Below are 23,344 nucleotides of genomic sequence, written 5' to 3' on the forward strand. Positions count from 1 at the left end.
TGAGCCATAGTTCTTGATTGAGTGACTCAACGGTACCAAAGTTTTACTCAGGTTTGCTCAGCTGCTTTTACAACGCAGTGCTGGATAAGGCTCTAAGATACAAAGGGTGAAGGCAGATTCTTGCAGTTAATTAGAGATTTCCAAGAATTCTTCTTATCATCTTTTTTAGATTAGAGGAAGATCATTCATTGTGCAGAGAGAGAGAGACAAATGAAGAGCAAATGAGAAGATGAGGGAGAGGATAAAAAAGAGAGAGGCTAATGCAGCGATACAGAGTGTCAGTCTGTGCTGAAGCTGAAAGACAGCTAGCTGATGAGGTGGAGGAGTAGGAGGACCTGCGGCACCTGGCCAGAGATCAATCACAACTCCCGGAGGAGTCGTACGGCGCTTCCCCTCGGAAGGAGCACAAAAAGGAGGTTAGAGTCTGATGCAGGCGAGTGGGTGGGAGGAGGGTGAGTGTGGAGGGAGTTAGGCTGAAAGAAAGTGCAGATGAGTGGAAGAAAGGATGGGATGACAATTACTTAGGTAGCATCTGAGTTTGTTTTGCTGTGAAGTGTAAGCTTGACCAAATATTTATTCTGAAAATAATTTTTTAAAATTTCAGTCATTTCAAAAATATTTTAATAGTCACAATCACAAATCTTATGCTTCTGCAGTGGCCCATTACTGTCTTCAAGCATTTTATGACACCTATAAATCGTTCCACCTATAAACATGGTGATTGCAATTATTGCCCCCTAGTGGCCATGATCAAGAATTGCATGCACCATGAGTAAAATCTCCTGAGGCTACAGGAGGCTGTGTAAGACACAGAACACAAGACTTCTGACTTCTCCAAAGCAAGAAAAACCCACAAAGAGAGCCTACTTTATCACCGTTCATATGATCTCTAACTGTGGCACAGCGAATGTTGCGCATGCATAAAGCTAAAGCTGTGAAGTTAAAATACGTACGATGGAGCTGGCTGAGAATTAAAAGGAGTAACACATGATTTAAAGCAAGCCACATATTGATCTTGTATAGCTCTTTCTGTCTTTGTGGTTAGGTTACTGTCTACTCTGTAGTAAAAGTTTAACCCTGGGGTGCAAACACCACGCTAATTTAAACAGTAAGTATTAATTTAGTTGATTGTCACGCTTGGGGACAAATTTAGCATCACATTGCAATGCTTTTCACAGTCTAAGTGATAGCTCTGTCCCTTCCCCTCCCTCTATCTTTGGTGAGGAGCTTACCACAGATAGAAATAGGATGCTTCTGCATGGGATACAATTTAGACAAACATGCTAAATTATACGATACAACTACAGAAACAGGCAATTATAGCCCTTGTTTTTCACTGATCAAACATGCGCACATTGTGTTGTTCTAACTTACGATACTCTGGTGGAAAGTAATGAGCCTTGTTTTATGGCCTACATGAGACCTGACTATCTTTCTCTCGTATCCTCTATTTTCATAGGAGCAGGTGTTTAACCAATAACTCACCTCGAGTCCTGTTAGGCCCGGTGGTCCAATAGGGCCCTCGTCTCCCTGGAAACAGATGATATTGATCTTAGCATGGCTTATTTTTAGGGACATTAAGTGTTCCTTAGCAAAAAAATAAATAAAAAAATCATTGTGCCATAAATCTTTGAATGCCTGTCAGGGACAGCGGGGTCATTCTTATGTGGGTGGCGTCTGAGAGTCTTACCTCCAAGCCAGGGATCCCTCGTGGGCCTGGTAAACCTCTAGCCCCTGGTTTTCCCTTGATGGGTAAAAGACAGTAAAACAATTGTAAAAGTAATTGTAGCATTTACATATGTGTTTTGAGCCACAGTAGCAGCACTGTTATGGGGAAAATGATACAGGTCTGTTAGTTAGATTGGATGGACAGCCATAAAAATTTGAGACAGACAACAATGGCCCCAGAGGACGAATCCTCATGACTCCAGTGTTATCGGACAGTTCCTTGGCCTGTATTTGTATAGCACTTTTACTAGTCCCTAAGGACCCCAAAGCACTTTACACAACCAGTCATCCACACACTGGTGATGGCAAGCTACATTGTAGCCACAGCCACCCTGGGGCGCACTGACAGAGGCGAGGCTGCCGGACACTGGTGCCACCGGGCCCTCTGACCACCACCAGTAGGCAACGGATGAAGTGTCTTGCCCAAGGACACAACGACCGAGACCCTCCAAGCCGGGGCTCGAACCGGCAACCTTCTGATTACAAGGCGAACTCCCAACTCTTAAGCCACGATCGCCCCATTAAATGCTATCATCTACTGAAACTTTCTCCAGATGATGTTTAGTTTATGATCAAGTATAAGCAAAAGTAACGCTCAAAACTAAAATAAGGCAGTGGTATTACACCTACTTAAAAAGAAAATACATAAAAACATTATCATCATGTGAATATTAGGGGGCTGGCGTTATAATTTAGCTCAAGAGCCACTGTATCTCTCCCAGTGTTGCTGTGGAGCACTAGCCAAGTTCTGTCCCTGTTTTGAATCATGAGTTAGTTTAGGGACTGCTTAGCTTAGATCATGATTTTACTAACCTTTGGTCCTTCAAGGCCGTTCTCTCCTGGTGGTCCCATGTCACCAGGAAAACCCTATCAAGATTAAAAAGGGCATCGATTATTATTCTGTCTGTGAAATACAGACATCAAATGCAACAACAAAGGAGTAAATACAAACCTCAGGGCCCAGAGGTCCAGGGGTACCATCGGGACCTTTCTCTCCTGGCTTTCCCTGTAAAACAGAAAGACTTGAAACAGTTGGATGTGATAAGAAATAAAAACTCATGCTGAAAATGAGATGAGAGGATCAGTGACATTTGCAAATGTCTGTGCATTTGGGACAGCCAGCAGCTGAGTCCTGTACTACGAAGCAGGATTTGGGCTTATCCATGTAACTTCAGTGTTACCACTTGTTTGTCTGTTTTATGAATGTGGTTCACTTATTAATGGGGTGCATTGGCAAGGCAAAAGACCTAACTTTTTCTGGAGCAGGTTATGTTTGAAATGAGCTCAACAGGTACGAAAGCACTGCTCACTGATCAATCAAGTCTCAGCAAGTTGTCCACGTCCTGAACCAGCAATGCTGACCATCACACTACCACCACCATGTTTGATTGTTGGTATGGTGTTATTTATGAAATGCTGTGTTAGTTTTACACCAGCTGTAACGGGACTCAAAGCTTCCAAAAAATTCAAAGTTGGTCTCGTCAGTCCACAGAATATTTTCTCAAAAGTCTTGCGGCTCATCAAGGTGTTTTATGGCAAATGTGAGACGAGTCTTTGTGTGTCTTTTTGGTCAGCAGTGGTTTCCTCCTCTCTTGTACAGATGCCATTTTTGCCTAGTCGCTTTCTTATTTTCTAATCATGACCTCTGACCTTAATTGAGGCAAATGAGGCCTAAATGAGTCGTTGATGTGTTCTTGAAGTAAATTTGATCGGCCGGTCACTCCTGGGAAGCTTCACCACTGTTTCAAGTTGTGAATAATGGCACTCACCGTGGTTTACTGGAACCCTTTTCCACCTGACTTTGTTTCTCAGATGTTTCTTTACATCGTGATGTGCTGCTTTTTAAGATCTACTTAACTTTGTCAGACAGGTTCTGTTTAAGTGATTTCTTGATTCAGCAAGTCTGGCATAATCAGTCCTGGGTGTGGTTAGTAAAGCTGGACTTAACTTCCTGAGAGACTGAAATGCTACTTTCAGCTGCTCCATTATTCACAAGGGATCGCTACAGTGGGTAGCTCCATATGTTTGATTTGGCAGATTTTTTACATCTGATGCAACCCTATAAAGGTTTGTGCCTCCTTCTAGGATCAGACTAGGGGTCTCTCACTTGTTAGGCAACTATAGAAACCACTACACTATAGAGCCACTTGACCTGATATAATGCTGGTGACAGTTTCCTGGCAAAGAGCAGCGACTTCCTGGACACTCTAATGGATGCTTGTAAACCTCATGGATAGGAAATTGTTGCATCAGGCCAAGAAATAGTCCTGGACATAACAGGCTATAAAAATAGTTATGTTTACTGTTGATTAACAAAAACCCTACTTTAAACATTAAAGATTACATAATGTGCAGGTTTTGGACCTTTTGACACTGCTGAGCTTGCAGTTTTCAGCTTTCTGCTAAGTTAACTGGTATGTCTGAGTTTTGTTTTCTGGCCAAACTGTTAGCACAAAGGCTATTAAGGAAATAGCTTAAGGACCAATGAAGGCAAAAACAAACAAACAAACAAAAACTAAACTATTGCTTATCTAATTGCTTATCCACATTTTAACAGTTAAATGTATTCCTGGTTTTCATGAATACATTCCCAGACAAGAACTAACCTGTGGTCCCGGTTTCCCACGGATGCCTGGTAAACCTGGGGCCCCCTGGACACCCTGTCCAATACAAACAAAAGTTAAAAACTCAGAGAGACAGTCAGACAGGATCAGAAGCTTAATTTATTTTCTAGCAAAGCAGACATTCGACATGCATGACTCTCTGTTCAAGATTGTGCTATCTCTTGAGGCCACTCTGCTCTGCGATGGATTTGAATTTTGCTTACACACAGAGACAAATGTGGAGGGTGAACACATGAATTTCCTTAAGCTGAACAGCAGACATCTGGAAAAGTCATTTTGCAAAGACAAAGGCTGTGTAACACGAGTGTACTGCAGGTAGCGTTCCGTACGGTGGCTGAGGAGGTCAGAAAGCAGTGAGATAGAGAGCGTGTGCATGTGAGGCGTGCACAACTGTGTTGCAAAGGTGACGTACCTTGTCTCCTTTGAATCCAATCTCCCCTTGCTCTCCAGGAATCCCAATTTCACCCTGACAGAGAGAGAGGAGGAGACGAACACGCATACATAGGTGGATGGATGAGGTATGGACAGAAAAAAAGAAAAAAAAAATGGAAACCATTAGGGGGGAATGAAATGTTCCACTTTTCCAAATACAAGCTTTTATTTTATTTTTTTTAAACAGACAATACTAATTAGCAGTTTACACTTTATGAATATCCACACACAGCGAGTGTTATTTACTGGATTAGCCAACTATTCCATGTGGTGTCAGTATGTATTATGAAAGGCATTGCTGCAGTTTGCCACACCACATGTTTTGCAGGCCGTTCCAGCACAAAACAAATGAGTAATAATGAGTAACTGCAGTAATTACAAATGCAAAGTGAGAAGTGTCCAATAAACCAAATTTCAAACATGAGGCCTCTGATGAAGGTCTTTCAGTCACTTTCAGATCTGACTATTTGTGCTTTACCATCATTAAGGTATTGTGCACTGTTCTGGTTTTAGTAGAGGCAGCCAGATTTTACTGCTGTCCTTAAAAGGCCTTCTAGTTAAGCCTCCTTAAATCATCAGTGCTGAGTGGTCTCTTCATGCTGCTGTTTGTTTTAAATTTCAAGGACAATGTCTGTCTACTTTTCTTTCATTTTCTTCAATAGCTTGGCTGGCTGCTTTAAATTAAAATGCTTCCATAATAGATTTCACAAAAATATGCATATGGAAACCTCATCTACACCAATAGAAACAATCCTCAGAGGTTTATATAAGTTAATTTGCAGGTGACACCTAATGAAAGCATGCTGTTTAAGGTCTAAACTCTGGACAGAAATATCTACGGTAGGATGCAAAAGACTACATATCCATCACATGCTGCTTAAACACAGGTCAATAACAGGAATATTCAGATCACCTTATCACCTTTCAGTCCTGGTTCTCCTGGATTTCCAGGCACCCCCTGGAAAAAGCACCAACAAACTGGTTGAAAGGCACCTCAAAAGCCAAATTCGATCAAAAGGACATCTTTACGGCACATAACTGGTAACTAATCCAAATTCAAAAGCTTAAAATAGGCCTTCTTAAAAATCTCTTGTTTTATTGCATATACAATAACTGATAAAAATAAGACAGTGAAGGCAACAGTTTCTATCTCTATGTGTGTGAGAGATTACCTTCAGTCCATTAGGTCCTGGCGGGCCAATCTGTCCCACAGGTCCCATGTCTCCCTAATGCAAGAAGATGGGATAAACAAGAAACACATTAATAAATAATGATATCACACGCATAACGAACAAAGATGTGGCCCAGGCCCCATTCATTAATGTAAAAAACACATATACAATAAGAGCGCTCTTTGGGATTGATTAAGAATAAATTCACTGTCTTGCTTCCAGCCTCGCTATCACATCACACACAACATAAAACAATGGATGATAATATATGACTGACACCGGGAAGAATGAATAGATGTTGTGGTCAAAAGCCAAGATTGTGCATCTGAAGCTTAAATCAAAGAGTAGCCTTGGCTTAGTGTTTCAAACATTAGCCCCAGTGAATAATTGACAGAGGATGTTATCAAGTATAAGCTGCAAAATTGCACCTCGGAGCAACTCACTTAATTTGGTATTGTGAGTTAAAAGGCAACCTTCCCCCCAAACTTCTAATCTAATGGAATCTAATACCTGATAATTAAGTCATATCCTGCTGGACTGATCTGTCTCTAAAACAACAAGATCTGCTCTATAGTTTCTAGTCTCACACTTAAATGTTAATTTCAACGGCATATTTCCTGCTCACAAATAGCTAGAAATGCATGAAGAAACACATTAATCTTAATTTCAATGAATTCTTGTCTATTATCACTCTACCTGAACTCTCACTTGACACTTAGCTGCTCTCTTAAAACAGCAGATTCACTTCTGTATAGACTTTTGTTCCCCACAAATGAACTCTGAAACTGAATTTTGCACATTCGAAAGATACAGATTTGCAGTTTTGGGGTATTCAAGTATTCAAACTTGAAGGTCCTTATGTATTTTTGTGTGTCTCTGTGTGTGTTTTTGGAGGATGATGCTGCAATGAGAAATACTTGCCTCCGCTCTGTGCACACATTGAAATCCATCTGTCTAATGCATCTATAACCTGGATTTTGCATTTTAACAACTATAAGACCTTACAAAGGGATCGTATCATTTTTATTTCCCAAGCATAACATCGGATTCTGATTCTGATTCATTTGTAGCCTCAAAACTTAAGTTATGCATGATACAATGAGATGCCAAAAGGTTGCCCAGTAACCAGCTAGCAAAAGGCTAAAAAGGCCTGTTTTTGTATTTATGCACATATGAAACCCTATAAAAACATGTCTTGATCAGAATCAGAATCAGAATCAGAATCAGAATCAGAAAGGGTTTTATTGCCAAATGTTGAGCGGGTTCACAACATTAGGAAATTGCTGCGGTGCTTCAGTGCAAACATACTGTTATAAACACTGTTATAAATTAAGCTTAAATAGACATGAAAATAAAAATGAGAATAAGAATTAAAAGTGCTAAGTAGATAGATAGATATATACATGATATATACATGAGTGCAGGTGGTGATCAGTGCCAAACATGGAATGATGCAGTGACACAGCGTAGGGTCATGTGTTAGTGGTGGGAACAGTCATACGGTTATTGTTCATGTGTCCGACAGCAGAGGGGAAGAAACTGTTCTTATGGCGAGAGGTTCTGGTGCGAATGGACCGGAGCCTCCTGCCTGAGGGGAGCAGGTCAAACAGACTGTGTCCAGGGTGAGAAGGGTCAGCTGAGATCAGCTGACATGCATGCTCAATCATCCAGGTAAGTAAATCGCAAGAGACTGATTCTGTTAATCTAGCGTTTTCAGTCATGAAAATTTGCATATCAAAGAACTGACTTCACAGTCCATTGATCATGCAGTGGGCTAGTTTCAGTTATTGCGCAAATGTACTCTTTATAAGGTTGGGGAAACCTGCAGTAAGCTGAGACTGAAGAAGTCACTTGGATGAGTGACGAAACGTTTCTCCTACTGAAAACGCTTCGTCCAGATGAACAGAATCAACCTTTTGGGACTTATTGAAAAAACATCCTATTGCACACCAAACAGCACAGACATGTCAAACAGCATTGGAGCATGCACTTGTACTAATAGTGAAAATGCATCATAAACAGTCAGCGTATTGCAAATAAAACACAGAGATGGTGAGATGTGATTACATGTGATGTGAGATGTGATTTCAGCTAATGGAGAAGACTGATAATGAACTCCAGTGATTCCTAGCATAATCATAGACTCGGAAACATCATACTGGTGAAAAACTGCCACAGATGAGGCTTCATGACATCAAAGTAGGTCTTGTTTGTATTTCAGAATGGCAGTCTTTAACACAATGAAATTTGGTTCATTTTTCAACTGTTAAATATAAGGAAAAATAAGAAAAGAGAAACAATCTATTTTGAGTGTATTTCTAAGTGAGAGTCGTTGTCTAGACATTTTCTCTACTTCAGTAGTTGCCAGCCTTCACCCAAAGCTTCTCAGCTTTGGAGTCCCCAGAGAAGAGTGACTGTATATTTTTATCTTTGTAGTGGCGCTCCGTCCTGCTGCTACGTACTGTACATTATGCTGACGGATAAGACGGATAAAGAGGACACAAAGCTCAGACTAGGGCTGTAATCAGAGTCCTTCAATTACAGGCCTACTACCACCACCGGTGGCCTAGAATAGGTCGGGAGGAGTGGCAGCAATGGGTGAAGACGGGACGCAACAAGAGAAACCAGGGAGACATTATAATCATACACAATTATGCGGCTGTCGGGCTGGGCAAGCATGGAGGGCAAGGTGATGGGTGGGCGGGGGGCAGCTCTGTTCTAAAAATAGTTATTAAAAGGGCGCTTCAAGAGGAGGACAAGATGCACTGTTAAGGTCTGTGTGATTGATAAACTGCACACGAGTGCCTTGTTCTTCATGTGAGAAAATAGCAGATATAAACTGCACAATTCAGGCTTTGCACTCACTGTGAAAAAAGCCCTGGCGTCTAAGAACCATCCACATTCACCTAATATCTATATTAAATATATGAATTAGATTCCCACCAAACTGGCAGGCGACATAAATGCAAGCTAATAAAGTTTTCTCCTTTCCCCCCCAGTTTTGCAGGTATATTCAGTTTCATTTAAACATTTGCAGCCGAGATTGTGCACAGAAAACACACAAACTACAACTCACAATAAGTCCAGGAACTCCGTTTGGACCGGGGGCTCCCATGTTACCCTAGTTGGAGAGGAGGAGAGAGAGAGTTAGTGAGATGAAGAGAGAGGGAAAAGGAGCAAGTTTCATGGGTTATTGGCCCTTTTTTAAAACAAACATGCTCAGAAGAGTGGCTCAGTGTTCTTCGCAGCTTATGAGAGGGGGCTGTGTGCATGAATATGTGAGGGGTCTCAGGTAGAAGTAAAAGGGATGTGAGACCATCGTCCCACTGTGGCTTTTTCAAATATGCAGGTTCTACCTCAAAAAAAGAAAGAAAAGAAAGAAAGACAAGAGGACAGAGACTGTATCCTAATTAAGGCCATTAACGGGTTTTACTTTAACCCAGTGAAATATCCAGGAGTTAGTACAGTATACTCATTCAGTGTTAAAGAAAATCTATGTCACTCATTTTCGACTTTTATTCATAGACAGCATAAAGGTTCAGTGAAAGAAAGTAGTTTCTTTCACTAAACTTTGGAAACGTAAAGCCAATGCAAAAGAGACCTGCTTTCTTTTTAATGGCCAGCAGGGGGCGACTCCACTGGTTGCAAAAAGTCTCCCAGTTGTGTAGAAGTCTATGGGAAAAGAAACCTTGGCTCCCTTGTTCTGTGACCTCAGTAAACACTTTCCTGATGACTTAATGGTGGTTATATTGAAAACACAAAGTTTAATTTGTAACTTATGGAAAATTATAAAGTATGTGCACTGGATAACCTCATTAGCTAATGACAAGTTTCCTATTGCTCATGATGCCCAGTTTTAAAGCACCAACATGGCAACAGCAAAACTGGTGGCATCAAAAGGCAACAACATTAAGCAGTAGGTGATGTCATTGTTTAAATGGTATTTTCTTTTATTTACCACCATCATGAAGTTGACTGTTTTATCCATGGCCATGGTCATTTTTCTTCAAAGGATTACTTATTTGGTGACTTATGACACCATCACCAACACCATCATCACAGCAAATCTGATGACTTCCCAATAGGCCTCATAGGAGGTTGATGGTACATCCATCTACAGGACATTTCTCCACTGCAGCTACCCACAAACAAATAACAAACTATACATCTACTGATGATAGCTTTCCCTCTGCATTTGAAATTACTGATAGCTCAATGCCCCCCAGAAGCACAGCCTTGTTGAGTCTGACTTTTCCAGTAAGCATCTAAGATTAAATAAGTATATTCTGCTTTTTCCCCCAAACATTTTAAGCTTCATCAAGATTTGAAGACAATCTGCTTGCTTTGCAGGAGTAAAATGCATTAAACATGTCATCACAAGTAAAGACAACAAAGAGTGGAGAAGGAAAAAGCAAAGTATATATAAATATATTTTCATATATTCCATAAGCTTACTGATAATTTCATAATAACATTTGATAAATCTAATGCGTAATCCACTTTGGAAGATGGGTCTTTTTCTCAGGAAGAGAATAAACAGCCCAAAAAAGGATTTATTAGCAGTTCAGCTGCCTGCTCTAAAAGCCTGACTCATTGGAAAAGTCAGAAATGGATAGGTGAAGTGTTTTCTAGAACATAAACCTTAACTTCACTTTTATTATGCGTAGTTCAGTGTGCATCAAGTGTAACTTTTTATGTTTTTGTTCTAGAGTTTTCACTGACGGGCTTATGAAGTCCCAAATTTGTAGGAATATCAAAAATAGTGGAAATGCTACGGTCCAATTATTTGTCTTCCATATGGATGAAATTACACAGACTGGGTTTTGCTGGTCCGTCATTAATGAATGGGGGGAGTCATCAAAATGGCATCCTGTTACATCATTTACTATTCTTGGATATCGCCTTCTCATGGCTGTGAAGCTATACGTGTGTTGGGACCCAGTTTACAGCGGCGAATAGGAAAAGCTACATTTAATACAGCTTTTTTCTTTTTTGGAAAATATGTGCCAAGGAAAATGATCTACAGCAGCTGGAGGCATGACATGAAATGAAATGCAATAGCGATGCTTGTCGAGAACAACTTCAAACAAAACCCAAACACAGAGGCAAACTGCTGGACCAACTGAGGATTTCGCCACAAGCACTGTGAAAATGTTACAGTAAACATCAGGTGTGTGTGTGTGGGTAAGTAAGCGTGTGACATACTGGCTCTCCATCTGGCCCAGGCGGTCCTCTCTCCCCAAAGTCACCAGGAAACCCCTGAAAACAGAGAGAGGAACTTTAATGTTGGCGACATACAGCAACTCAAACGTAGGTATTCATAAATGTATGTCCTGTTGCTTTTAGTTCAGCTCAGAGACAACTGATTTTTGGGCAACTTGGGGGAAACGCGCAGATGTGAACACAGCATTCAAATTGATTTGGTGAGCAGCTCCTTATAGACACATCCAGCATTTATGGAGGGACACAACTATTCATTATAGGAGTGGTTCTGGCCATGTGATGCCCACTGTAATCTGCCCCCCCCCACCCCCAAATCCACTGATTCACTAACTGAAGGAGCCTGTCATAGCCTGAGCAGGAAGTTTTCAGTTGCTTCTTTATTGGCCAAATGACACATTGAGATAAGCAATGAGAGCGAACCAAAGCAGCACATTTAAGGAAGCAAAAACAAACCAAGAAGCTGAAAGATGGTATAAAGCTCTTCAGAGATAATGATCACTGGAGATGGATGATCGTTCTCTGGAGCGTCATCTCTACAAGTCTTGTGATCTACTGCTGTAATAAGCATATTTAGTTACAGTCACTTTAGTGCACACAAGGCAATTGTATTTGCATTGATTGTGCAAATACTGATGCAAATAAAAAAAAGTGCATTGTAGTTGGGGGAAATATGCCAATGCGAATGGCCTTAACCACAGAGTCAAGTGAACAGAGCACACTTTCACAAATACTGCTGACTGCTGCACAGCCAAGAGTGCTGCTACTGTAATAGTGCGGCAATTATAACAGTTTCACAGAGTCAAATATAGCATTAAATATAAAGTAATTTGAAATATGCGCAAAATAAGAGTATAATGGCTCCATTAAAAGCATTAAATCTATCAGCTGTAGGCTGTGTGTAGCCAACTGTTCTACTGTTCTACCGTAAGCCAAGTAATTACCCTGTCCATTTAGCAGTAACAGGGAAGCTAATCAGAGCTTTGCTAACAGTTGGTGGTTTAGTGCAGAGAAACCACATCTGCATAAAGCAGTGGAGCCAAGGCATTTTAAACCAAACCATTCAGAAAGACTCATAATGGCTAGGTTCTGCTATTCTGGCCTCAATGCATTGCTTCAAAATGCCAATTACTGTTACCTCCTGAAAATGTCAGTTATTTCTGCAAGAGTGGAGATGATTTAGATATACTGCATTTAAATCTCTGTCTATACTTAGAAGCAAATTGTGCTGACTAAACGCAACTCCTTTGCAGGTTGTTTCTTGAAAACAAAATGCCATTTCAACCTCACTTTTAGACAATAATAAATCCCTTTGACTGAGGCTTTCTGAATGTTTCTCCTGAAACTTTGCATCAGGTCAATGAGGCGATCCTAACAGCACTAACTGCTGTAATTGCACATTGTTTCTGTAGCAGGTGGAGTACCATGCTACCTAAAAACGAAGAAGAAGAAGAAAGTAGGGTCATTGTGCAACAGAAGCCTGCTTTATAGTACGATAAAATTGTGAGCGCTGGGGGAACACACATCTACGAAGGATGACAGTGACCCAAAAGATGAATCATATAGCTGTCGCCGCTGCTGTACGAGCTGAGGACAAATGTGGGAAACGTGGATTTGCCAAGTACTTAAAAAGCCTTTGAGGAGAGTCATGTGAGCCTTTAGTGTATTTCTGCTTTCACATTATGTCAGACCACCCTTTTCATCAGCCTCAACCTTAAAAAGGATCAAACAACAGCAGCACTTACTGCAAGATACTGAACTGATATAAAAGAACTGCAACAGATGAGCCTGATAAAGACAACCACCACCAACAGACAAACACAGCCAAACAGAAAAAAAGGTTTTGTAGAAATGTTGGCAATGCACTTTGGAAACTTTTTAAGCTTTCCATGGTTTTAGATATATTCGCTCTTGACTCATTGGTAGATGGCAAACTGTGCGTGTGTGTGCTTCCTCGACAGAGTACAAGTGCTCTGGTGATGGCTATTAAAATGTCTGGCTCGTGTTCTTGTGGTTCTTCTGTTCCATCAGGGAGCAGAGGGATGATCTCTGAGGGATCATCTCATTAAGCGTCCATGCTTTCCATTTTCCATGCAAAAGCACTGAAACCAGATGACAGTGATTACGATAGGTGTGTGTCTTTCAGTTGCTTTTGCAGGCCAGAAATGTGCTTAATTTCTAAATTTACTTCAGTACATTTAATGCTGTCTTTTAAGGATGTTATGCATAAGAAATGTACGGATATTGGTACTAAACAGACCAAAATAATGATATTTTTATATCCCTGTGCCGTTTTCATGGCTGTAAAACTTGTCTTATAATGCAGGTCTCTTTAAGTGAGGAGAACACCCACGCATACAAACTCCAAAAAAAAATAAATAAATCTAACGCAATCAAATCAAATGCAAAAGGCCCCACAAACTTATGAAGCGCTAAATTTGTATCTGCAGCTGCTTCTTAAACAATTGCCTAATAACAGAATAAGCATCTACTTGTAAAAGCCTCACAATAGTGGACACTCGCTTGCGTGTGTTTAGACGTTTTGGCCAATAAATGCCTTATTTACTGAAAAGCCAATAAGCAACAGCTGCAGAATGATCTCAGCAGTGTGTGTCGGGGGTTACACACTCTTTCTAAAACACTCTGTCAAACTGACTTTGAACACTATATCTGACACACACAACAGAATCAGCGGCTTCCTTCCAAATGGCTTGGCTCCATGCTGGGGGGGACCAAAAGCCCATTACTCCAACAAAAGCCTTTTTCTTGTTACATCCAAGACCCCGACATGCGGCTGGTGGGACTCCACTCTATTCAGGCTGCAGTTAACCCTTCCAACAGCCATGGAAATACTTAGCCGATTGAAAGAATGACGCAAACCTTATAAATTTTCATGTGTGTTGGATTCTTTGCAGAAAAAGTTTCGATCTGACCCAAATACAGGGAATTTTTCTTTTTTTTCCAAACTTGTCTCTGAACTTTAAAGTTCTAAAAGCTATAATCAGCATCCATAACAAAGCAAACATTCAAAATGAGCACATCCAGCACAATTCATCACATTTTTGAAAGATTATCTGCAAAGTATGTTGAGACAAAACTTTACCGGCCTACCCATCTTGCCCCTCTTCCCTGGTTCGCCGGGTATACCCTGAAAATCCAAACAAGACAGAGAGAGCAGAAGTAGAAAAGAAAGCAGAACAGAAAGGGTGAAAAGAAGACAGAAACAAAGACGAAAGACAGAGTCAGACATTATGTAAAAAGCCATATCAAAATCAAAACATAGCACTTTTGGGTAGAACTGATTCAAGCCCAAAACACACTATTAAAAAGCCATAGCCGTAAGCCTGTCTCCTCTCCTGCTTCAGCAGATGTGAACAGCAGCTGACTGCAGCCTAGCCTATATTTTCTAACCTATTATGAGAGATCTAGGCTTCCATTGTGCACATATGTCGATTAAATGAGAAAAAGAGTCTGCTGGAAGAAGAGAGCTATGCATAGTCTCGGCTTTATGTATATCTTTCTGGCTACAGATGGTACAAGTTGTGATTACAGCCTATCCTGTGCTGATGCAACCTTCTGGACCGTGTCATAAGTAGGCAAATGGCTGTACAGAAGTAAGAGGCCTTAGTGAGTTCAGGCAGTTCAAAGGCCTTAAAAGAGGGGCTTTTATTATGAGTCATCAACACTCCCACACAGCTTTATACAGCAGCATCTCGGACAGCTGGAGACTGCTTCTCGTGTTATAACAACAAGACAGCTGAATGTACAAAATGCAGAAGAAGAAATGCTGTCCTTTCGCAGGCCCATTAGCTGGATTCGGCTGGTCTGTGTACATTTTCTGAGTTACCGATTGCTTGAGAGAAATATACATTTGAAAAGGACTCACTCTTTCGCCATCAGGACCGGGCAGGCCAAAAAGGCCTGGGATTCCAATGAAACCCTGAAGGAGAGAAGAGGAGACAGGAGGAATATGGATGAGTATTTGGATAGTATAAAAGCAGTAGGAAAAAAAACCCTAATGGCTCTGGGGCTGGTTTTCAGTGGATGATGGTCCACCACGGACTGGGTTGGCTTGCATGAAGAACCAAGCCATGAGGCAAGTGTATATGCCCATGGACTGCATGGTGCTGGCTTCCACGATGTAGTCCAAGGGCACATACCCTCACGCCAGGGATCTCTGAAGATAGCCAGGACATCACACTGGGCTGTCAGTATGGTGGAGACACACACAGACGACAACAAGCAGAAACACCACAGTTGAACGCTGGAGGAACAGTTCAGGTGCTAGTTAGAAGCAAGGCGTCAGATGAGTTTACACAATACGTAGTAGTCAGCAAAGGAAAGAGAGCAGAAAACAGAGAAAGGTAGTGCAGTGAGCAAAAGGGGGACTAGAATGCCTCCTTAAGACAGCAGGGCCTCAAACTGAGCTTAAACAGGAAATTCCAGCCAGTGGGGGCAGGGGAAGGCTTCGGAGCAGCCAAGGGAAACTGATAAAGAACCTTTATTGAAATGCAACATAAAAATCAGTTTGTGTCACCCGCGTCTGTTTTTTTGTTTGTGTGCCTAAAGGGTGTTGGTTTGCATGAGGAGGCTTATCAACAGCCAGTCTTTGAATAAGAGTCTGTATACAGTAACACAATGTTTGTATTACAAGGCTCCTAAGTTTAGCACGCTATTAACAGTGGTACACACACCAGTTGAGTGTGTGTTTATTTATGTGTGCGGTGTTGGATGCTGGTGCAACTGCTGCCATGCATGCTTTCATACATACTAGCATTTGGCTGGTGTTGCATTCAAGTAAGTGCTCATCCAACAACAGCTTTCTAGCACAAAATGCTAATGCTTGTGAGCAGGCCCTTAATTTAGCAACTTCTTTGTGCATTTTTTTTTATATAAATGTCATGAGACGAGTAAGCATATTCAGTGATCCTGTCAAAACATCAATACTGGTCATTTAGACAGATCTAAGCTTGAGCAGCACATTTGTAGAGCAGAAAGTTGACTCCTTACCCGAACGCCTTTAGGCCCCATCGGTCCTATAGGCCCAGGTAAACCCTGAAAATCAAAAAGAGGAATTTAATTTAGCAGCCCTGCACTTGAAGCTGTGCCTGAAGTACTTCATTTGGGTTTTACCAAAGTCTACAGGTTTAACTTTAGAATGGAATATTTTAAAAAGCAATGCAACAGAGATACATCCTAATATTATAATTGGTAAGGTTTATTATAAAAATAACAGAAACCTCCCCAATGGGGAAAGGTGACAGGACACAATAATAAATACTCCTGTACAAAAATACACTGCCATACATTTCTGTATAGCAGCTATGGCTTAAATACTGAAGTGGATCTCTATGTTAATTTCTGAGGCATTTATTTTTCATTTTCTTCTGTTTAGTATTTACCCAAATATGTTTTTTTCCTCCAGGCCATCTGCTTAGCATAACCTAATTCCTCTTGGCCCTCTGCCCTTACTACGGCCCTGACTACAACTGTACCAGTCACAGGAGAGGATTTACTGCACCTGCCTGCCAGGATAACCTTTGGCACCTGGGCTCCCAACTGGACCTTGCTCACCCTGCGGGGAAGAGAGAAAGAGAGAGACAAATAAGAAGGTGGAGGAGAGGGAGAGAGCGGTAGGGTGGGCAATCAAAATTGCAGCAACACAAACACACACAAGCAGGCCATTCATAGCAGTGAATGGTTTCAGTGAGGTAGACAACGCAGATGGGATGAAATACAGTGATTGATAAGTATAATAACTATATGTCTCCAATATGTTCTTTTTATTAATTAGATTTAATGTCATTTATTTATTTATTTATTTATACATATAGCGTCAAATCCCAACAGAAATCACTTCAAGCTGTTTTATGTTCTACGGTAAAGACCCTAAAGTACTACAGAGAAAACGCTAACAATCAGCTGCCCCCCATAAGCAAACAGTTGGTGGCAGTAGGAAGGAAAAACTCCCTTTTAACAGGAAAAAACCTTCGGCTGCGTTTTTTTTTTTTAGAATTGTTTTGATTTAAAAGATCATATTTTATTATTATGTTAAAATGGCAAGGAAATAAACACTCTAGAAAAGTATATGCACCTCAAATTGGTACTTAAGTAGAGTACTTGTGTAGATGAACTTGGTGACATTCCACCCCACTGAATTGTTCCCACTGATTACCATGAAAAGCTTCTTTTTCTTTCTTTCACTCCTCACTTTTCAGATGTGTTCCAGACCATAGACCCTAATTAGCAGTTTGGTTTGCATGCATGTACTGTATATGTCACTGTCAGAAGGCATAAGACATGTGCACAGAAGCAGGTTGTGTTTAAAATTTGCAGAGGACAAGCGTTTGTGTCTTACTTTCCTTGCCATTCCCTCTCTCGGATAAATGTGTATGATGCTGCCAGTTAAAACACGCCATGAATTTGGCTTTGTGACATTTGGGCCTTTAACTGACCAGCTGTAGGTTTAGGCTCTGAATACAGCCTGTGGTGCATTACAGTAACACAGTGTCATCAAGACACTGTGTTACTGCACACAACAGTATGGTGATTTACACTGTGATCGTCATCAAAAGGAACCAGCTATGTGGGAAACAGGGGGGCGCTTGAGGATGAATCGAGTGGGAGGGCATATTAGTAAAAAGTACCTTCTCTACAATGACTAGAGCAGGAACTCCCCAAACTGATGACGTCATCCTGAGCACGGCTGTGACAGTGAGGAGAAATTTCCACTTCTCTTTTGATGACTAAGATCTTTCTTTAATGCAAACAGTAGCATGACCTTGCCTAATTGGAAATAACTTTGGACGCAAGGCTGGATGCTCCATGCTTAAAAATAGTGTTGGGCTGGACTAAACAGCCAGAGTCATGTCTTCCGTCACTTAGCAGTGAATAAAAGACTTCATTGAATGGATTCCCACAGATTAAGGAAAGTCAAACAGATAAATGACCTGGGAAATATGACAAAGAATAAAGGCCTGCTAGAAAATAGCATAGCATGTCATAGTGTGACATGCTGTAAGACAGTGTGACGGTTGAACGACAAGCCCGGAGCAGAAGAGACACACACAAAGGGAAACTTTCTCCAGGACTGCGGAGTAGCAGCCACTGAGTGTGTCACTGTTGGCCTACTTGGCTTGTCCCTGTTTCTTTTCCCTCTATTTTTTCCTCTCTTTGGCATCACGTTCTGATATCATGGAGTGCATCGCTTTAACACAGTGCTTTGGCCAGATGTCTGTCCTCACCAGTGCTTTATAACAGGCTAATCTAATCTGGCTGCCCAGCTGGCATCCTCGGTGCGCGCACACATACACACAGAGTGAAAGGTTGAACACCTGGAGTGAATGATGACTGAGTTTCAATTTTGAAGAATGAAGCGAGAGCAAGGGTTTAGACTTGAGTGAGGTGGACGTGAATGACATACGTGGACACTAATGAAGGCATGGCATTGCAGATAATGTGATGTGCATGAGGTAGAGAGAAGTGCCTAAAAGAAAAGAGTTCATCTGGGGAGATTTAAGGTTAAAGAAGCAAAATATATAATGAGAATATACAAGATATAGAAATGAACATGGGTTTTTCTGTGAGGGTGGCTGTTGCAGAAGTAAAAAAGAACACCTGTGAAAATACTTACAGGCTCTCCAGGGAGTCCAGGTTGGCCAGGGAAACCTTTCTGTCCCTAAAGAAACCAAAATATCACATGATAAGTGAGTATAAAATAATAACAGAAAAAAAAGAGGTGGGAAAGTCTGAAATGATTCACAGTTGAGGAAAAAGCCTGACAAACACAGGAGCATGTGTGGGAATGACAGGTGGAGTGAAGTGGTAACGCGAACAGCACCAACAGACAAATTTGGTGCCATATGCGGTGAGGTATCAATCTGCCCTTCTGTTAATGGATCAGACTTTCCACTGGCTGTGTTCGCAGGGTCTTCAGAAGACTATTGCCAAAATCATGGCATGTTGAGGATATAAATGCCTTCCTGTTTAAGTCAGATAGCAAGGCCCTCCCCCTGCAGCAGGCCAGACTGCAACACAGAAGACAGCCTGACATAGTGCTTTCCTGCAGTTTTTGCTGACTCCAGCACCACAGACCCCTGACAAAGACTGGAGGAAAAAGAAAAAAAACTAAATCAAAGGTAGGAAGACATGCCTTCCCAGACCACAGTTTGATAGAGTGAGGGAGCAAGAGAGAGAGAGAGAGATTTTAAAAAAAAGGAAAGAGGGGGAAAAAAACAAAGTTAAAACAGACGGCCGAAGAAAGGAAAGACTCCTGTTGTCCCGTTTTCCTAAACCACAGCTTCAGCGTTCCAAGCCAAGGCTCCCAGAGTTCCTGTAAACTATCCACTGCTCTGTCAACTGACTGCAGCAGGAGAAGAGGACGCAGCATCCCTCTACTCATTACGTTACACGATCGCTCTCGTCGGTCCACTACGCAGCAGCACTTTAAACTGCCGTTCCCAGCATTTTAAACACCACCTCCTGCGCTTTAATAGTTGCAGCAACTGTGTCAGCAAAGAGTTGTTTTCTAGTAAACCTTTTGTAATTGTCATTGCAGATCTATGTTTTTTTTTAAAAGTCTGCTTTCATCTGTGTCTAACACACATATAAGCCCTGTGTTGTGTTGGAAAACGTTCACCTCACATCATCTGGTGCACATCATCAAAAGACCACTAGGAGGAGATGCCTTTGGCTGAGAGGAAAATACATGAGTAACACAAATAAACAAGTAGAGATGTTAGCAGGTGCTGACAGACACAGTGACACAAGCTTGAATTTTTGTGGGTTTTCTTATTTTGCAAAAGTATTATCACTAAAGAGAACAGATGGACTCAGAGACACATGCTGCACATGTCTGAAAACTTCCCAATTATAAAGTGCAATATTATGACGGTGGTCAGCTGGCAAACATTTGTGTTTTTCTGATGATTACCTACATGTGTCCAAATATATGGTCTGTTTATACTGAGACACAACCACTGGCTTTTAATTACTACTTAAAATAAATTTCTGTTTTCTATGCACTTCTTCGCTAACATATATTCTCTGAAGAAGCGGTGACCTAAACCCTCTCTCAAGCTTGGAAACACATATACAGGTTCACAAATGTGTGCACATTCGCACAGATGGGCACATGCACAATCACACACGAAGATACATGCACCTTATGCACAATATACCCTCCATCTTATTACATGGCTTACTTGTAGTACAAACATGTGTAGTGGCTTATGTTCCCATGGTGTACTGTGAGGTCCACTAACCACAAACACACACATGCACAGATGCCGTGGTTCCTGTGTATTAACCATAGCCTCTCAACCTCAGCTAGACCATCTTAGATCCTTATCTCGCTCATTATGAGCTTGCTAATGAGAGTGGCCATTCCCGCCAGGCTGCCGGTGTTTACAATGCCACTTGTTTAACAAGCATGTGTGTTCAATCAGATAAACCCACCAAAATGCTTTTCATTTACAGCAGCCTCCCGGTAGCACTCTATAAGCACAAACCCTCCACCCAGCTAAGCCTAGGAGTGCCCCGGGGGAACGCTAAGCGCATTTTGGCAGAGAGAAAATAAAAGACACATCGTGTCTGCTGATGACATGTCATTCCTTTGACTTGCTGTACCCACATTGTGGGTGTTCAAATGAGTGCCAACCTCACGTGTGCTTAACAACTGTACTCCACAAACAATGCGTATCTGACTGAACTGTGCAGCACCCTGGTAGCAGAAATATACGACTCTCCTTATTAATCTCTGCTTTCATCTCTTCAAACCCTACAGAATGGAGCCACATGATTGCTCGGCGTAATCGTCTGGCTCCATGTATACATTGAATGTACAGGAGAACATAAACGCTCCACGCAGGGACAGACAAAAAACAAACAACTGTGCGAAGGAACTGGACAATTTGGCTGAAATTTAGCCAGTGGAAAAAGATTCCTCATCTCATCCCTGTCTGCACAGCAATTTCAGCACAATGTTTCCTTGCATGCAGTATCACTGTTACTGCTACCAGAGGACAGAGAAGTGATTTCTTGTAAAACACGCAAAGAAAATGATGGTTGATTTGAATTCTCTCATAATTATGATGATGATGAGCATGTGGAGCATTTGTTAGTTTGAACAGTGAGCAGGAGCTTAATGGAGAGAGTTTGGTTTGGAACGGGACTCCAGGCAGATTAATGTCATACAACAAACTGCCATGCACAAATAAAGGAAACGAGGATGATTAATACACTGTCTGGAACTGGGAGTGAAATACAGTATATGACTCTACCTTTTAATTATAGGCTACTTCTCCTTTTGGACTTCATTGAAAAGGATTTTATTGTATAAAACTGAAAAACATCAGAGTATCCAAACTTTGCTTGCTGTAAAACAATCACATATTTGGATAACACGTATGTGAAAAGCACAAGTATAGAGACTTTTTATAAACACCACAAAGTGTCTCAAGACAGTCACATTTTCCCACAATGTTGCATAACCACTGAGTCGACAAGAGTGTTTATGGATTACTTTCCAGCTGTCTGGATACACTCTCGTAGTCTTTAAAAGTTTGCACAATCTCTGGCAAATTATGAACATTTTCAGACGATTCAGTTGCTAAAAGCAACGATGACAGTGCTGATCAACATACCCATTACAGCCATGTTCAAGATACATGGTTTGTGTGATGACACCTACATCACCCACAGGACATAAATCCTTTATTGTCCTACAGTCATTAACAGAAAACTTTAAGATGTGGAAAAGAAGTGGAAAGTGCAGGTTTTTGCTATTTCATTGTGCATATATTCAAACTGTTGTGTTAAATGGTTTTAACCAGTTACTGTAATGTACATAACAAAGTCCTAACAAAGTAATGTGAATTTAGAATCCTCATATATCGTTCCTTACATCCCTATAGGCTGTCAATGCAAACAATGTCAATAAGAAACATAGTTTTAAATAGCTTCATATGGCATGAAGGCCCAGCAAATAGATATTGCTCTGCTCGACGGTATGTCTCGACTTTCAGGTGAAAAAAGTATGGACACTTTAAGAGACAGGCAGAAAGTGAGGAGAGACGGATCACCTAGTCCTGGGATGGGACACAGGGCATGCAGGCAGTAAGGTGAGACGCGTGGCTTGTACTGTGGATTTGTAGTTGAGGTTTGGCCCTGTGTATGTCCCCTATCCCTGACCCTGCCTCGCCATACTGAAAAACCATTCAGAGCCTGCCTGCTAGAACAAATGTTGTACAGAGCGGAACATATTTGGCTTGTCTGACAGTGTAAAATCACACTCTAGTATCACACATTTAAAGTACCACTGTTTCCTCCATTAAAGTTTCCACGGAAAAAACCCCCCAAAAACCCAGAAGCCAAATTCCAGAATTCCCGGTCGAAACATCACGGCTAAGGATGAATTAGAGGCTGGATAGAGAAAGTGGAGGGCAAAAATACAGAGGAGAAGAGAGGAAAAGTTGCTGTTGTCCTGTTTTCCTAAACCACAGAAAAACAAGCAAACGATGACAGAGAAAGTTAAACAGCTAGAAACACAAGAGCAATATGAAGGTGTTTCAGGGTGGCCTACGAGGGAAATGCAATGCCCATAAATGTTGTTATTTGTTTTCAAATATTGCATTCTCTTTGTATTCATCTGGCTTCTGTGGAAATGGAGAGATCTACATCAGGGTGAAACGCGTCTGGGACTTTCCACCTTGAAAATGAACAGAACAAGGCCTGTTTGAGGAGTACCCTTTGGAGACTGACTCACACGCCTGTCACAGTGTTGCATTAAGGATGGAGATTTATTTAAGGAAACTGCTGCTACAGTGGATAGCCGATAACTACAACAAGTTATTGTGCTTTGTTTACTGCAGGATGGAAGCAGGTTAATGAGCTTCTTTGTGTTTGTGTACAGAAAGGAAGTTGCCTCCTTGTGCTTACTTTAACAAGTTTCCTTTATAGTCAAGTTGTCTGTGGTTCATTGACCAATACCTGAGGCATGCTTTGGTGATGTCAGTCTCTGTGTGTGTGTGTGTGTGTGTGTGTGTGTGTGTGTGTGTGTGTGTGTGTGTGTGTGTGTGTGTGTGTGTGTGTGTGTGTGGGGGGGGGGGCTGGTTTGCAGGCTTTGATGGAGTTCTATTAGGGTAGATATGGCAGCTTTCTGGAAGAAAA

At 41.3% G+C, this 23,344-nt stretch overlaps 1 protein-coding gene across 1 annotated transcript in view; it reads right to left on the minus strand.

Annotated features, from left to right (window-relative positions):
* The window catches only part of col27a1a (collagen, type XXVII, alpha 1a), a 67,567-nt gene that overhangs the window by 19,132 nt on the left and 25,091 nt on the right, over nucleotides 1-23,344 (minus strand). The window contains exons 8-22 of the mRNA XM_013908921.1: nucleotides 18,810-18,854; nucleotides 16,698-16,751; nucleotides 16,187-16,231; nucleotides 15,063-15,116; nucleotides 14,280-14,324; nucleotides 11,162-11,215; nucleotides 9,033-9,077; nucleotides 5,957-6,010; nucleotides 5,698-5,742; nucleotides 4,765-4,818; nucleotides 4,335-4,388; nucleotides 2,681-2,734; nucleotides 2,542-2,595; nucleotides 1,691-1,744; nucleotides 1,486-1,530 (exon numbers count right to left, since the gene is read on the minus strand). Of these exons, the coding sequence (XP_013764375.1) occupies nucleotides 1,486-1,530; nucleotides 1,691-1,744; nucleotides 2,542-2,595; nucleotides 2,681-2,734; nucleotides 4,335-4,388; nucleotides 4,765-4,818; nucleotides 5,698-5,742; nucleotides 5,957-6,010; nucleotides 9,033-9,077; nucleotides 11,162-11,215; nucleotides 14,280-14,324; nucleotides 15,063-15,116; nucleotides 16,187-16,231; nucleotides 16,698-16,751; nucleotides 18,810-18,854 (756 nt within the window). The remainder of the gene's footprint in view (nucleotides 1-1,485; nucleotides 1,531-1,690; nucleotides 1,745-2,541; nucleotides 2,596-2,680; nucleotides 2,735-4,334; nucleotides 4,389-4,764; nucleotides 4,819-5,697; nucleotides 5,743-5,956; nucleotides 6,011-9,032; nucleotides 9,078-11,161; nucleotides 11,216-14,279; nucleotides 14,325-15,062; nucleotides 15,117-16,186; nucleotides 16,232-16,697; nucleotides 16,752-18,809; nucleotides 18,855-23,344) is intronic.

This window comes from Pundamilia nyererei, unplaced genomic scaffold (genome assembly GCF_000239375.1).
Source record: "Pundamilia nyererei isolate P.nyererei 1_Seehausen unplaced genomic scaffold, PunNye1.0 scaffold00002, whole genome shotgun sequence".
Taxonomy (NCBI): domain Eukaryota; kingdom Metazoa; phylum Chordata; class Actinopteri; order Cichliformes; family Cichlidae; genus Pundamilia; species Pundamilia nyererei.